We start from the raw sequence: 15,886 nt of genomic DNA, 5'->3' as shown, positions 1-15,886 counted from the left end.
GAATAGTTGGCAACAGGGAGGAAGGTGAAATGGAAACCTGCAAAGCAGCCTGAGGGAGTGTGGGGATGAGACTATGCCAGCTGGCTGCTGGCAGAGGAAAGAAGTCCAAAGCAAAGCTGTGCCCACTGGCAAATCTGTCATACTCTGGCAACGATGCAAAATAAAAATTGTGCTATAAGTGGATTTGCTTTCTGTGGAAAGAGTGGAAAGTGAAAGCATGGCTAGAGGAAATATGTCCATACAAGAAATCTTGCTGCAGCAGACATTCACCTCCACCACATTCCAAACACCTTGTGCCTAACTGACCTGTAATTTTATAGGCTTAGTAAGTATCTTATCACTCATTTTGTGCCTGTCTGTCATGTTAATGTTAATAGAGTTACAGCACTATCTTGCCTACCTGTGCTGACTTCCTGGTTCTGAAGCTCTTGGGTAGAACTGGACAATATGGAGAAGATATGGCTGCCACTGAAAGTAGAAGGCCTTCATCACTGTCTCCTTTCCCTAGACATCAGTGGGCTTAGAAGGGTGTAACTCTGCTTGGGATGGCACTGCAAGTTTAACAAAAAGAATGTGCAACATCACGTTGGTATTCTGAAATTTTCATTCACATTTCACTGACAAGTGACTCAGTGAGATGGAGCACAAGCAGGAAAGCTGCCAGAGTGATATGTATCACACATTTTATCTGGGTAGGTGGAAGGGAATGAGTACAGGGTACTACATTTACTGGCACTGGTGTGTTCTCTGCATCTCTGATTACCCTTGGAATTTGGGGCGGAATCATGGGCAGCTGTTCAGGGCTGCCTGCAGTAGGGGCTCACCATGACAACCACTCCTTAGCATCTACAATTGCTAGTCAATTTTAGGTGTATGGCTAAATTCGAGGCTAATTCCAATTGATCATGCTAGGAAACATTGGACTGTCCTCTTCTCCCCATTTCAGAAAATCATATCAGGATTCCTCCCAGTAGGAATACCTTCCACAACACTGATTCAGACAGTGGGATCATCTGTATGGGTTTGTATGATATAGGCCAGGGGTCCCCAAACTTTTTAAACAGGGGGCGAGTTCACTGTCCCTCAGACTGTTGGAGGGCCGGACTAAAAAAAACTATGAACAAATTCCTATGCACAAATGATTGTAAAATGTTTGATTTCACCTTTCAGCCTTTCTGTCATGGTCTATTTTTAGAGCAGTGACCAAAGTATGTCAAGTACAGGGTGGGCTCCAAATATTGTTGGGGAGGCTGTGGAATACCTTCCCCTGTAAAAAAAAGCAGAACTTTCCCAATGAAGCATTCCATCTAACCCAGGATTAGGTATCTTCCTGGGTTCTTCCTCCCTAGCAGCCAGCGAGCGATTCACCAGCCTGGCTGATGCCAATGGGAGTGAGGCGGAACAGAAAGCCTGAGAGCAACACATGGAGTAGCCGAGAGGGAAGGGCGGAGCAGGAGTTGCCATGTGTAAGGTTTCCAACTCTGGGTCAGAAAATTCATGGAGATTTGGGGGTGCCATCATGTAATTGCAATCAACAGCTGTTGGGGCCGGTTCTTCCTCTCCCTTGAGCCCCCACTGCACATGAATGGAGCCATCGCCGCCATGCCTGGCGGGCTGGATAAATGCCTTCAGGGGGCCACATTTGGCCCCCGGGCCGTAGTTTGGGGACCCCTGATATAGGCTGTGATTTCATAGGACAGTAATATTTCAAAGTTCCTGCTGTTTAATTGTATGCAACAAAACAAAACTGTATTCTCAGCAAAATGAACTAGGGTGGCATTCTCACATGTGTCATGTTTTTTCAAATGCTGCAAACCACTTTTCATACATGCCTGCTTATGAATTGAAAGGGGAGATATTTCTTTGTGGGCTGCAGTATAGTCTGAATTATTTGTTCCTTTTTTAGACATAGGAGAAAGGATTTAAAGGACATTATGATAATTCAGGGTCTACACCAATGATTTAAGTTGGCTCTTTTATTTCATTGTAGAAATCCCCTCCCCCCTTTTCCCTTTTCTCCTTCAGTGACACCCTGCATTTTGAAAGCTATGTCAGAGCGTCAGTTTGAATTCACAAACTTCAAGAGAATTCGTGTTGCTATGGGGACATGGAATGTAAACGGAGGCAAACAATTTAAGAGCAATATCCTTGGCACAAGTGAATTAACAGATTGGTTACTGGATTCCCCTAAGCTCTCTGGTGTTTCAGAATTTCAGGGTAAGTAAAAGCACTGCGTATGCACTTTTTATATCATCATCGTTGTAAGTGTAACCCCATTAGAAGATGCTTAAATCCAGAGAGTGGAGTGGTAAATGGACAAGATGGATCTTTCTATAAATATGAGAAAAGCCTCAGGTTTGCAAAAAAATCTGAAATCTAAAAGCAACAATAAATCTGAAATATAAAAGCAACAACAAAAACCCAAAACGACAGAAGAAGCACCTGTAGCTTTAATAAACAGATGTCTTCAGTGGCTGTTGCTAGGCAACCACAACAGTTTGAGCAACATTCTAGGATTATTTTCTCCTCATTTCTGACAGTAAAAGGCAGGGCTCTTTCAAGAGTTGCTTTTGTCTTTGAGGGAGGACTCTTTGGGGCTAGGCCTGGCAGTAGCCCTCCTTCCCAAATAGTACAGCATAGTGGTTAGAGTTTTTCGACTGGGACCTTGAATCTCCATTCTATTGTGAAAACTCACTGGGTAACCTTGGGCCAGTTACACATTCTCAGCCTAACCTACCTCAAAATGAAATGAAAGCCTTTATTGGCATTATACAAAATAATAAAAAGTGCAATCAGAGTAAAAGAGCCCATTGGCCCAATTGAAGGTACAAAAAAATGGACAAAGCTACAATTACAAACAAATTATTAGCAACAGTCTCATAGTGAAATGCATTAACTCAAAGTACAAATAGTATAAAATTAATGACTACAATTTCAAGAAGAAAGTTAGCAACTGTCTCACAGCAAACAGTGTCAGTGAGATTCAGTGAAAAAAGGATCTTTAAGGAATTCGTTAATCCTCACATTTGGCAAATATATACTAAGTAAATTTCATTCTGATTTGTATGTATCTGAGCCAGTAAAAGAGAGTATGTTTTAAAGTTTCCATGCCCATACCACAAGGGCAGATGCTTTTATTTTTCTCTGTTTTATTGTACCTACCGGTTAAGAGGATGGAAGGGATTACATTAAACCTGGCTAAAGAATACACACATCTTTGCTTAGGATTCCATAAGACACAAAGGTAATTAGCCAGACAGCCATGGGGGAGGTGGGCCTAACTTACCTCACAAGACTGTTGTGAGGATAAAATGGAGAAGAGAATGGTGTAAGCTGCACTGGGCCTCCATGCAAGTTGTAAATGAAATAAATAAATAAGATGGTTGAGGCAGATAAAAAATAGACTGCTAGGTGGGTATGAAGGAGAGAAGAAGGCAGGGAAAAAGGAGCATGTAAGAGTTGCTAGGATGTGGGAAGGAGATAGTGTGAGGAGGGATGCAAGACAAAGGCGGATTCCAAAGGTGACTTCTCACCAATATGTATGATGCCGGGGCCATTCGCATGCTGAGGTGCGAGCGGCCCCACAGCCACCTCTGTTTTGTTTCCCCACACTTACGTTCCCCACATTTACTTTTTCTCCTTGCGGAGGTCCACAGGGATAGGGAAGTAGGGCAGCGTGGTTGAAGGGCAGTGTGGGCATGCCTCCCCATCCCTGCGGAGCTCCGCAAGGAGAGAAGGTAAGTGTGGGGGGAAATGGAGGCGCCGAAAAGCAGCGCCTCCAACCCAGTGCTGTTTACATGGCACCAGCAGGGAAACACTGTTTCCCAAAAGCCTCACTCATTGAGCAAGGCAGACAAACAGCATTTCCACCCCAGTGGGGGTGGGGGGAACATGGCTCTGCCTTGATGCAGAGGTGGCAGCCAGGGACATAGGTATAGATGTTTTATGGGGGGTCGGGGGGGGCAAACCCCCACCCACCCCTAGGGCATGGCCACGCCTCCCCAAGCCCCACCCCCCGGTCTGGCGCTTATAAAAGCAACTCTCCAAGGCCGGAGACAGCAGACTCCCCCGCCCTGCCCTCCCCTGCCCCCCATCAGGTGGGCTCCCAGCCGGCAGCTGGCAGTTCCTTCTGCCCTCCCCTCTGGGCAGAGGCATAGAGGGAAAATGGAGTCTGGTGCAAAATCTGAGTTTTGCGTCCCATCCCTCCCCCCAAACAGCATCACTTTCAATGGTGTTTAAACTAGAGAGCCAAATTCTCCTTTTAAATCCACCTTAAAGGGAGAATCTGAGTCCCCAGTTAAACAACATTGAAAGCGATGCTGTTTTGGGGTGGATTATCACCCACCCTGAAACAGCATCACTTTCAATGTGGTGTAGTGGTTAAGAGCAGGTGCATTCTAATCTGGACAAACTGGGTTTGATTCCCAGCTCTGCTGCTTGAGCTGTGGAGGCTTATCTGGGGAATTCAGATTAGCCTGTGCACTCCCACACACGCCAGCAGGGTGACCTTGGGCTAGTCACAGCTTTTCGGAGCTCTCTCAGCCCCACCCACCTCACAGGGTGTTTGTTGTGAGGGGGGAAGGTCAAGGAGATTGTAAGCTCCTTTGAGTCTCCTACAGGAGAGAAAGGGAGGATATAAATCCCAACTGTTCTTCTAAACTGAGGACCTCAGATTCTCCCTTTGAATCCATGCCGAAGGGGGTGGATTTAAAAGGAGAATCTGGGAAATTTGGGGGGTGTCTGCTGTCAGAGGTGCAATTGTTAAGCTATCAGCACCAAAAAATTTAGGATATCTTTAGGAGACTCTCCTAATGATACCACCCAGGTTTGGTGAAGTTTGGTTCAGGGTGTCCAAAGTTATGGACCCTCAAAGGAGTAGCCCCATCTCCTATTAGTTCCCATTGGAAACAATGGGGAATGGGGCACCCTCTTTGGGAGTCCATAGCTTTGGACCCCCAGGGCCAAACTTCACAAAGCCTGGGTGGTATCAGTAAGAGACTCTCCTGATGATACCTGCCAGGTTTGGTGAAGTTTGGTTCAGTTTGGTGCCCATCCCCCATTGTTTCCTGTGGGAGCTAATAGAAGATGGGGGCTACACATTTGAGGGTCCATAACTTTGGACCCCCTGAACCAAACCTCACCAACCATGGGTAGTATCATCAGGAGAGACCCCCAAACAATCCCTGAAAGTTTGGTGCTGCTAGCCCAAACAATGCGCCCCCTGCAGGCCAAAAAACACTAAAAATGTTTTTAAAACCCACAAACGAGTGGGCGGAGCTTCGGACATGAATGGGGGGGTCTGAACCCGAGAAAACCCCCCCCTTACCTACGTCCTTGGTGGCAGCCATGCGAACACTGCCCCTGGAACAGTGTTTTTACCATTCCAGGGGCACTGTTTTTGGCCCATACGGACTCCACCGAAGAGAGGTTTCCCCTACAAGTCCTTCCAGGTTCCTCTCATTGCAGATAGGCCCAGTTTGGCTGGCTCTGTACAATTGGGCAATTGTTTTCTTGGGGACAGGCTACAAGAGGGAAAGGAGATGGGAGCAGATAAAGATAGGCTGGCAGATGGAAATGCGGGAAGGAAGCAGGAAAAGGGGAGATGGCTTTTAGGAAGGGAATGTTATGAGGGAGGGGAAAATGAGATACTTATGCAAGTCCTTGTGGGTCCCCCATTGTGTGTATATGTACTGTTCAGACAGATTTATCCGTTGGCTGTTCAGGCAGATTTATCCATTGTGGAATGCAAACTTTGGAACTTCCTTCCCAGGGAGATGGTGTGTCTTCCCTATTGGTGTCTTTCACTAGTAGATTAAGACTGTTTTGTTTCATCTCACATACCTCAAGTAATGGTTATTGGCCTTCATTTTAATGTTGTTTATTTGTGTGCTTTAATTGAATTTTTAAATTATTTAAATGTTTTTATGTTCACTGCCTTGTAGACCCTGACTGGGTGGATAAGTGGCATAAAATGTCTTAAATAAATGAATCCATAATGAACCAGAAAGCTGAAAATTAGCATGTATGCAATTTCAATCATCCTGATTGGTTGAAAGGAGGATATTTTTGCCTTCTAGAAGTCAAAATCTAGGAGATAAAGTAAGTTTGTTGTATAATAGTGGGAAGTATTACATACAAAGCAAGCCAAGCAGTATGTGAGGAAAAACAGAACTTGTGGTTTAATCATCCTGAGGGGCAGAAGATATACCTCTGGTACTAGTGAGGATTATACAGAGGCAGTATTCTGTAGTGGTTAAAGTGTTGCACTAGAACTGGGAAGAGCCATGTTCAAACTCCGACTCAGCCATTTCATTTCAGCCCGGAAAACCCACCAGAACCAGTCCGACTCAGCCATTAATTATGAGACTAGTCGAAAGTGGCTCAGTTTAACTCAGTTGCTGTGATAATAAAATGGAGGAAGATAGAACCATGAATGTTGCCTTGAACTCCTTGGAGTAAGGGTGGGATAAAATTGTAGTAGGTCTGTGTCTATGTTTGCAGAATGCAAGCTTTGTTTAACAAATTATACATAGAACCAACCAGTGGAACATTGACAAGTTTTTATCCTCCTTTTGCTTTTATATTAATAATTGAGTAGACAAAGTATGCATTTATATGTTGGAGTTTGTTATCATAGATGACCATTGTCCTGCTGACATATTTGCTGTGGGATTTGAAGAGATGGTGGAATTAAATGCTGGAAATATTGTGAATGCAAGGTATGTCCAACTGGATTTGTTGAATTGCATACTTGCCATAACCCATTGACACAGCTGCATGTAATTTGTGTGGCAGTATATAATTAACCAACATTATGAGCTTTTCACACATGAGTTCTTTTCACACATCAACTAGCAACTTGTACATAGAAACAGACCATTCAACTGTCAAGTGCACAGATACAGTTTTTGCGTCACTTAACATCATCAACTCAAACACAATGTTTCAGCAGACAGAGTTTGCTTAGTTGGCTGAGTATCCTCAAGAGCCCAGTAATAATGAGGTTCATGATAAGACAAGCATTAAAACAACAGACAGCATTAACATGTTAAGGTCAAATTAGATATTATACTTTGGTGTGTTTTAAAACCCTGGCTACTGCTTGGTTCACAGAAACAGCTTTGAAGGGGAAATTCAAAGCAAGGTTGATGAGGAAGTATATATATTTTTCCTTTCTCACTGCCACCCCTCCACCCCCCACAAGTTTTTTATATGTGCTTGTGATGGTTAAAATGTATCTGGAACCTGTGAGGGAAGAACAGCTTGGCAGCATTGGGGGTTGGGAAAATGACAGGTAAGGTAAAGAGTAACTCCCTTTGCCTGCTGCATCTCCATTTTGTAATGTTCTAGGATCTGATCTTTATGGTTTTACCATTGAGTTTTAGAGAAATCCTAGCGCATCATACAACATGGTGACTGTATTTCCAGTTATACAGCTGGAACTGGCATTGTGCGGCACCATTTCATCCGGAACCTTGGGCTGGCTACCCTAGAAAAGGCTGTCTGTGTCGTCCCTGTGGAGTTAGCATTACACTGGGGTATGGACATGCCAATTCAGTGGGAAAGACCACAAAACTGAGTCATTTAACCATTCCCCCACTCATGAAGGGAGAACTAAAAGTGCACCTGTAAAGCAATCCAAACTCACCACTAAATCTAAATAATATGTAAGGCTTCTGAGCTCTTTTCATCACAATTACTTTTTCCTGCCTGAAAACTATGGATTACAGTTGACTATCTGATTCATGGCCAGAAATCTGTGTTACATGTTTAAAATTGTTAATGAAGCCCCCTAGCTTTCATAGAAGATGATAATGCACTAATATCACTTTCCATTTTCTAACTGGAATTGATATTGCAGCATTGTGACACTATTCTCATCCATCCATTTTCTTCCTTCTACTCCACTGGGCATTGTGGTGGGGGAGCAGCCAAGTGGGGATTCCCTACTGGCATCGAGCATCTGGCAACCCTGGCCCCTGCCTATGTTTGTAGATTGTTTTAATCTTTTTTCAGCTGCACATAAATTGCTTATAGATTAGTGAGTCTCGTGTTGCTGGGAAAATTCTGAAGAAAATCATTTGGCAGTCATATTCATTGTGGCTGTACATATGTTACTTCTGCGTGTGCCTAGTTGATTTCATGAAATACAATGTTCATATCTTTTAATATCTGGGGACCTCAGATTAACATGCAACAGATAGCCATGACTTTCAGTGTTTCTATATTTCCATTGCAGTGTTTGAAAATATGTGTTTAAAAAAAGTGTTTGTTGCATCATTTGAAATGTTTATATCACCTTGTAACACTGGTGTTTCCATAGCAAATGTAATTGCATGAAGCGAGATGTGACCCTCAGATTTTCTTCTGCAGTTTACAGCCCCCATAAATAAACCCAAGTGTTCTGGCTGCCAAAGATCATTTAATGTTCTCCAGTTTTCCTGCTGCTCTTAACACAACTGCATTAAAGCTTGGTTTTTTGTTTTTCTATTTATTGTGTTTATTTCAGCACAACTAATAGGAAGATGTGGGGAGAACAGCTTCAGAAAGCTCTTTCCAGGACGCATCGATACATTCTGTTGACATCAGCACAGCTTGTTGGTGTTTGCCTTTTCATCTTTGTACGACCTTATCATGTCCCCTTCATCAGGTACATAGTGCTGCTGTGTTCACAAATGATGCCCCTGACATGACATTGAGAGCAAATATAGACGATTTCCTGGAAATTCTAATTTTTCAAATTAATTAGAAATTTGGGAATGAATTGTTATTTAAAAGAATCTTCTTTTTAATCCTGGGTTAAATCAACTAGAATAGATGTCAGCTATGATTCTTTTCATCAGAGGGAAGCAAAATAGCTGCTGCGTTCTACAGGATATATTCTCAATATCATCCTTTAACATAAATTAGTTGTGATTTTTGTAGCAAGTCCTTAGTCTTCTGGACACAGCATTAGAGAGCATCTTTTGTAGTTTAACATTTTTTTCCCCACAATATCCATCCTAGGTGTATATGTGTCAGGTCACAAGCCCACAATTTTCTTCCTTTCCTCCTTGATGTGCATTGTGTTCTATTTTAATCCGGACCTGTGTTCAAGGGCTTCTACTCATGGTTTCCATCTCATTCCCCGCAGTATCCTAATTCTCTACATCTGCTCCCCTAGTACTGTCAGTACATTTTAAAGAACCTAATAACTTGAGCTGCTAACATTCTCATTACTCTTAGCAGCATTGTTGGCTCTTAGTATTTTGGCTACACTAGTATGCAAGGAAAGAATGCAATTGGTCTCACCTATGTGGCTGTCATCCTTCAAGACATTATCAATGGGAACAACCTTGGCACTGTGGCTTTCATTCCATTATTGGTTAATGGAGAGCCATTGTGGTGTACTGGTTAGGAGCAGCAGACTCCTAATCTGGAAAACCAGGTTTGATGCCCCACTCCTTGGGCTAGTCACAGTTCTGTTTGAACTCTCTCAGGCCCATCTACCTCACAAGATGTCTTTTGTGGGGAGGGGAGGGGAAGGAGTTTACAAGCCACTTTGAGACTTCATAAAGGAGAGAAAAGTGGATTCTAAAAACAAACTCTTTTTCTAAAACGTACTAGGCTGCAGACAAAATATTATTTTTTAAATCAGTGATTATGACAATACATGATAATGTTTGTCTTGTTCATGATGAATTAGGCTGAAGTAATTTTAACCATCACTATCCCATTCTTATTTTTAAAAAATTATTTAGGGGAGAGTGTACTTTTTACAGCACTTGAATCATAGATGGATAAATAATTTACTGAGTGGTAATGCGCCATAATGCAGCTAATAGATATGGTACTTAGTTATGAAAGATAAATACCACAATAAGTTTCTTAGTGCTTACAGTACTGCCAGGCTCTTCTTTTGCTTTACTGAGAGCCAAACTGCACAGTACGTTTTCTTAACTGGTCTGATCTGGGTACTTACTTTCCTTGGAATCATACAGGAGATGTGAGGAATGTCATTCTTAAGTCTGTGTGAACCTCATTTGGCCCAGCACAATGGCTTATGAGGAGGAGTGGCTCTTTCTTCCCTTGGTGCCATTTTCCTGAGCTGAAACAATCTTGGCTCAGGAAAATGGCTTGGGGGAGAAGGCAGGAATCCTTGTGGTCCCCCAGGCCACTGTGCTGAGGCAAATCAGACTTTCACAATCTTTAAAAATGACCAAAATGGTAAAAGGTTTGGAATTCATTCCATGTGAGGAGAGACGTAGGGAGTTGGGAATGTTTAGTCTGGAGAAGAGTGACATGATAAGGGGTGACATGATAGCCATGTTTAAATACTTGAAGGGATGTCATGTTGAAAAGGGAGCAAGCTTGTTTTCTGCTGCTCCAGAGAATGGGAGCAATAGATTCAAAGTACAGGAAAAGAGATTCCACCTTAGAAGAACTTACTGACAGCAAGGGCTGTTTGACAGTGGCATACACTGCCTCAGAGGGTGGTGGAGTCTCCTTCTTCGAAGGTTTTTAAACAGTGGCTGGATGACTGTCTGTCAGGAGTGCTTTCATTGTGTGTTCCTGCATGACTGGATAGCCATGGACTAGATAGCCCTTGTGGTCTCTTCCAACTCTATGATTCTATGAATTGCTCTTTTCTAATACCCTATTGAGCTTCATTCATTTATTTTCAGCTTTCTTAAGATTATTCCCACGTATTGTGCCAGGGGGAATTCTGTATAAATACAGCAGTGATTTCTTTTAAGGTTCCTATGAAGAGATTATTTTTGGCTTTTGGTGTTCTCTCTTTCTGTCTAGAGATGTTGCAGTAGACACAGTGAAGACAGGAATGGGAGGAAAGGCTGGGAACAAAGGAGCAGTTGGTATCCGTTTCCAGATTCACAGCTCCAGTTTGTGCTTCATCTGCAGTCACTTGACAGCAGGGCAATCGCAGGTGAAAGAGCGAAATGAAGACTATAAAGAGATCACACAGAAATTGAACTTTCCAATGGTAAGGCTTTTGGAAGGCTTGTATGTTGCAGAAGCTTTGATTATCAGATAATGTTCATATCCTGACATTGTTTATCAAACCCGCTATTTCTGCGAAGTGAATTTTGTTTTTCTATTCTCTTGGTGATAATAAAAAGAGAATTGGTTTCAGTAGTCTTTCTAGCTTGTCTAACATTATGCACAAAAGCCCCTAAGAACCACCCTCCCAAATTTAGAGAGTCTAAGAGAGCGGTCACACTTCTGTCAACATGCACATTAAGATTAAGGTACTTAAAAACCTCCCATGTTTAGAATAGCAATGTTTCCACCTTTCCTCATCTGAAACCTGTTACTAAAAACAATTTGGGTGATTGAATATGACCTGCAATAGCCAAGGGCAGTAATTCGAAGACCTGGGTATCACATTTCGGGAGACCATTGGAAATCAGACCGGCAAAATGTTCATATATTAGTTATAAAAGTTGTTGCCGGTATTTATTTAGTCTATGAAGGGCTATACTTGGACTGGGTGATGAAATTCCCAGTAGCACTCAAAGGTACACTGAAACCACAATACCTATTGTTTAGCATGTGTTTGAAATGTAGTTCTGTTTCTTCTAAACAGGGAAGAAGCATGTTTTCCCATGACTATGTGTTCTGGTGTGGTGACTTTAACTATCGTATTGATCTGACTTATGAAGAAGTATTTTATTTTCTCAAAAGACAAGATTGGAAGACCCTCTTGGAATTTGATCAACTGCAGCAGCAGAAATCCAATGGAAAAGTAAGGCTAGTGGTTTGTTTTTACTTTAAAACTGACATGTATAGAAGACCTTATGTCATTTAAACTGAAGGAATATCTTCTCAGAACTAGTAATCCAGAGGTCCAGGTACACAAATAGATGCATGTGTGGAGTTTTAATTTATATCCAGTCTTCCTCTTGAAGTAGGACTCAAGGTTACATCAGTGTTACATCAGTGTGACTCAAGGTTACACCAGGTTACATCAAGGTTACACCAGGTTACATCAGTGTGATGTATGAAAACTGAATAAAATAATTATGTGACTTTTAAAAGTGCTCCTAACAGTCCCTTCCTGAAAAGCAAGAGACACATTTTAAATATGAGGGTATTTAAACATTAATTATTTATTTTTCGATCACTTCTACTTCTAGCAAATAGCACTGTGAAGATGGCTAACCAAAATCTTTAAAAGGAAGAGTAATAAAAACAGCACAAATGGTAAAATTATAATAGAAAGGTCCTACGATCAAAGAGCAGTAATAAAAGGAACAATGGAATATCCATGCCGGTACAAAACAATCAATCTAAAAACAAAAAGATTACAACCAGATTCAGCAGTAAAAGTCAATAAAAGTAGTCATGTTCCACCAACTCACTATGGCTTGTCTTTCTGTTTGAGTAGCTTACGGAAGCTTAACCAAAAGCTGACTGAATGAAGGCAACCTCAAGCACATGTAGTACTGGATCAGTAACCAGATCAAGGCTAGTGTCTGTGTTGGCATCCATTGCGAAGATGTTATAATAAGCTAATAGGCAGCATATTTCTGTCACTAGGATATGACATTGTCTTTCATTTCTTTCAAAGATCTTTAAGAATTTTCATGAAGGAACTATTAATTTTGGTCCGACATATAAATATGATGTTGGTTCTGAGGCTTATGATACAAGTGATAAATGTAGAACACCAGCCTGGACTGACAGAGTACTTTGGTGGAGAAAAAAACTTCCTATTGATAAAACAGGTCAGTAAGAGGTTTATGTTTCTTTTATGTTAGAGAAACTATGGGTCATAACAGTTCCAGGGGAAGAAGTGGGCCTAATGGCTCAGTTCCGGACACTCTTGGAACCAGGGGTTGTGGGTAGAATGTTATTCTTGACCTGAGGCTGTAGGTGCAAATGGAGCCCCTAGGTGGAATTTTTCTCTCCATATACACTCCATATTCTCTCCAAATCTTGTTGTAAGTGGTGGTTTTCCCTGCCCCCATTTTGTATTGTTGGCTACAGACTGGAGTGGAGAAGTGTTGGGAAATAACTTGACTAAAACTGTGTAAATGTTACAGGGAGAGAAGGGAGGACTTTTTTCAGTGGTAGCCCTGTGCTAAGCATCTTGGCAAGTTCTGCCCTGTGTCTTTTTGCAATTATTAGTGCTGCTTTTGAAGCACTGCTGTGAGGACCAAGCAACACGTTAATAGATTTCCCGGTGGGCTAATATCAGGTGGGAGAGGCAGATTTCTACCAAGGAAATGACGTGGAGGGAAATATTAACTCCCTTCACCCCAGCTCTGTGACCCCAGTCTAAACTGGACCATTCCTACCTGTTTTTAAAGTATGCAATGGGAGCCTGATCACAGAATCCCAAATGCAATTTGGCTATGCAATAACTGGACCATAAGCCTTGAGTGGGAGAAATGGATGTTTACCTCACTTAACGAAAATCACTGGGTATCCACATGCTGATACTATCAACTGCTCTAGCCTAGCTCATAGAGTTGTTATGAGGCTAAAATGATCCTTTGAACCTTCTAGAGGAAGGACAGGATGCAGATACTTGGTTATTATGCTGTGCACACATAAATTGCTCTTTGCCCACCAAGACTGGTTCAAACGGAACAGTCCCATTAAATTCATTGTTGAGAATAACTATGTGTGTACATTCTTCTGCATGTGGAGTTAGTTTGACTGTTAGGTAAATTGAGCAGTCTCTGTTTGCACAGAGAAATTTGTGTGCAAATTTGACCCTTGAGAGGCATTGCATCATAGTGGGAGTCTAGAGATTCTAGCCCTACTGGAATTGGCCATTCTTCTGTGTCTAATTGGCCTCTTTTCTTGTACTTTTGCTAGAATTATTCATCAGTTTAGCATCTTCTGCTCCCACCAGCCTTGATTAAATAATCCACGCAATGCCTGTTCCTGTATCTACTGAGTCAAATAATAAAATGGGGAAGCCCTCTCCATTCTCTTTATGGAACAGGGAACCAAAACTTGGCATATTTAAGTTATTGTATAAAAATGCAGTCATAAAGGAATTATTATTTATGTCATAATTGTCTTTCATTGTGTTGCTTGAATAATGGCATAATGTATTATAATGCATCTTAGTATGTTGTGTTCTTCCTGACTTTTCAGTGTCACATAAGATATATAAGCAATTATGCAGGCAAAATGAGTGAGGACACGTTTTCTTGACGGTTTGTCTTAACTATTAAAGACTCTGAATTTGAAATTTATTCTTTCTTTACAAAGCTGGAGAGATCAATCTGCTAGACACTGATTTTAATGTGGAAACCAAAATCAGACCTATTTGGTCCCCCGGTGCTTTAATGTATTATGGAAGAGCTGAGCTTCAGGCAAGCGATCACAGGTAACATCATCTAAAGTGGAACTTGTGTCTTTTGAAGCAGTGCTAATGTTGTTATCTTGGTTTATGCTTTTCTGCATTGTTGCGCAATCATGGAGGATGGTACACCACCATAGCTTGGTGGTAGGGCACATGGTTTTCTGTAGAAGGTTCCAACACATAATTTGCAAAACCAAGTATTGAAAATTACATGTTATGTGGGTCTGAGTGATTTTTTAAAAGCTGATACTGTGCATTTAATTTTTAATGTCCTGTCAGCATGTGTTTCCTCTCCCTCATGCTCTCATACAATCATCACTACCTCGTTTCATGCCCTATTTTAATTACTATTTCTCTGGATAAAATGTAGGCCTGTTTTAGCTATTGTGGAAGTGGAAGTCCAAGAGGTCTGCACAGCTGCCCGGGAGCATGTTTTCCAGGAAGTCTCTTCCTTCCAAGGACCTCTGGATGCCACAGTAGTAGTGACTTTGCAGACACCATCCCCTGAAGAGATAGATGAATTTCCTGAGGACTTGCGCACTGAACTTATGCAGATATTTGAGAGTTACGGCATTGTTGTACTTGTTAGGTAAAAAAATTATTCATATTTGTAGCTATCTGGCAGAACAACTCTGTCTTACAGGCCCTGTGGAATTGCATCAAATCCAGCAGGGCCCTGATGTTAGGTGGCACCAGGTAGGGGCCAAAAAAGCACTGGCCCTGGTTGAGGCCAGTTTAACAGTAGAAGAGCCGGGGACCACCAAGAGGTTTGCATGTGCCAACCTCAAACTTCTCAGCTATCTAACTATCTCCTCTTTGCCTCTTTTCTTATTAGGATCAATGGAGCTCAGATGCTGGTAACCTTTTCAGAAAGCAGGTCTGCTCTCCATGTTCTTGATGTAGATGGTGTCAAGGTAAAAAAAACCTCACTGTGCTCATTTAGACACTTGAGTCATGGATAATGCTTAACATATTAGCTAGATCATCAGAGAACGTTTTTCTGTTATCATTCTCATTGATTTCACTGGAAGCCTGATCTTTTGACAGTTGTCATTTCAAATACAGAGATGTCATTTTGCTGAATCTGAGTTTGTAGCTTTCAGACTGACCAATATTTTGGGCCCATGTTACCATTTGTAATATGCAGCTGTTCTCCTGACTTGGTTCTGATTCAGACAGTCCAATGTCAGGAGTGGGGGAGCTTGATTCGATTGGGCAAGAAGCACCTCCTGGGTCTGTTTCAAATTGGAAAAATAGCACAGGGTCAGAAGGAAGGCTGAAGCCCCTTCCCCGCTCTGTGCCACAGTCCTTATCCTATGCGCTTGGAAGAATGTCCCCCCCCCCCCCACTCCTGACAGCTGACTGTCTGAGTCAAAGTCAGGTCAAAGGAACGCAGACCCTACTGTCACAAATCATGATAGGTAGTTTGACCCTTGGTGTCAGCTGTACAAGGTCGGTCTGAAAATTACTAGCTGATAGTTTTGACTGCTCAAGCACTGAGTACCACTTTGACATTTTAAAGGTTGACACATTTATTGGAACTTGAGCTTTCATAGGCATGAGCCC

The 15,886-nt window shown here is 42.0% G+C and overlaps 1 protein-coding gene across 3 annotated transcripts in view; it reads left to right on the top strand.

The window, feature by feature from the left end:
- SYNJ2 (synaptojanin 2) overlaps positions 1-15,886 on the top strand; it is a 67,458-nt gene that overhangs the window by 38,581 nt on the left and 12,991 nt on the right. For all 3 annotated transcript variants that reach the window (XM_048488130.1, XM_048488122.1, XM_048488141.1), the window contains exons 12-20: positions 2,026-2,217; positions 6,638-6,719; positions 8,510-8,650; positions 10,789-10,981; positions 11,585-11,743; positions 12,569-12,725; positions 14,227-14,344; positions 14,691-14,909; positions 15,156-15,234. In XM_048488130.1, coding sequence (XP_048344087.1) covers positions 2,026-2,217; positions 6,638-6,719; positions 8,510-8,650; positions 10,789-10,981; positions 11,585-11,743; positions 12,569-12,725; positions 14,227-14,344; positions 14,691-14,909; positions 15,156-15,234 — 1,340 coding nt within the window. The remainder of the gene's footprint in view (positions 1-2,025; positions 2,218-6,637; positions 6,720-8,509; positions 8,651-10,788; positions 10,982-11,584; positions 11,744-12,568; positions 12,726-14,226; positions 14,345-14,690; positions 14,910-15,155; positions 15,235-15,886) is intronic.

The sequence above is a fragment of the Sphaerodactylus townsendi genome, linkage group LG01 (genome assembly GCF_021028975.2).
Source record: "Sphaerodactylus townsendi isolate TG3544 linkage group LG01, MPM_Stown_v2.3, whole genome shotgun sequence".
Lineage (NCBI taxonomy): Eukaryota > Metazoa > Chordata > Lepidosauria > Squamata > Sphaerodactylidae > Sphaerodactylus > Sphaerodactylus townsendi.
Note: the sequence above shows the minus strand (reverse complement) of the source record. Positions and strands in the feature narration are given on the sequence as shown.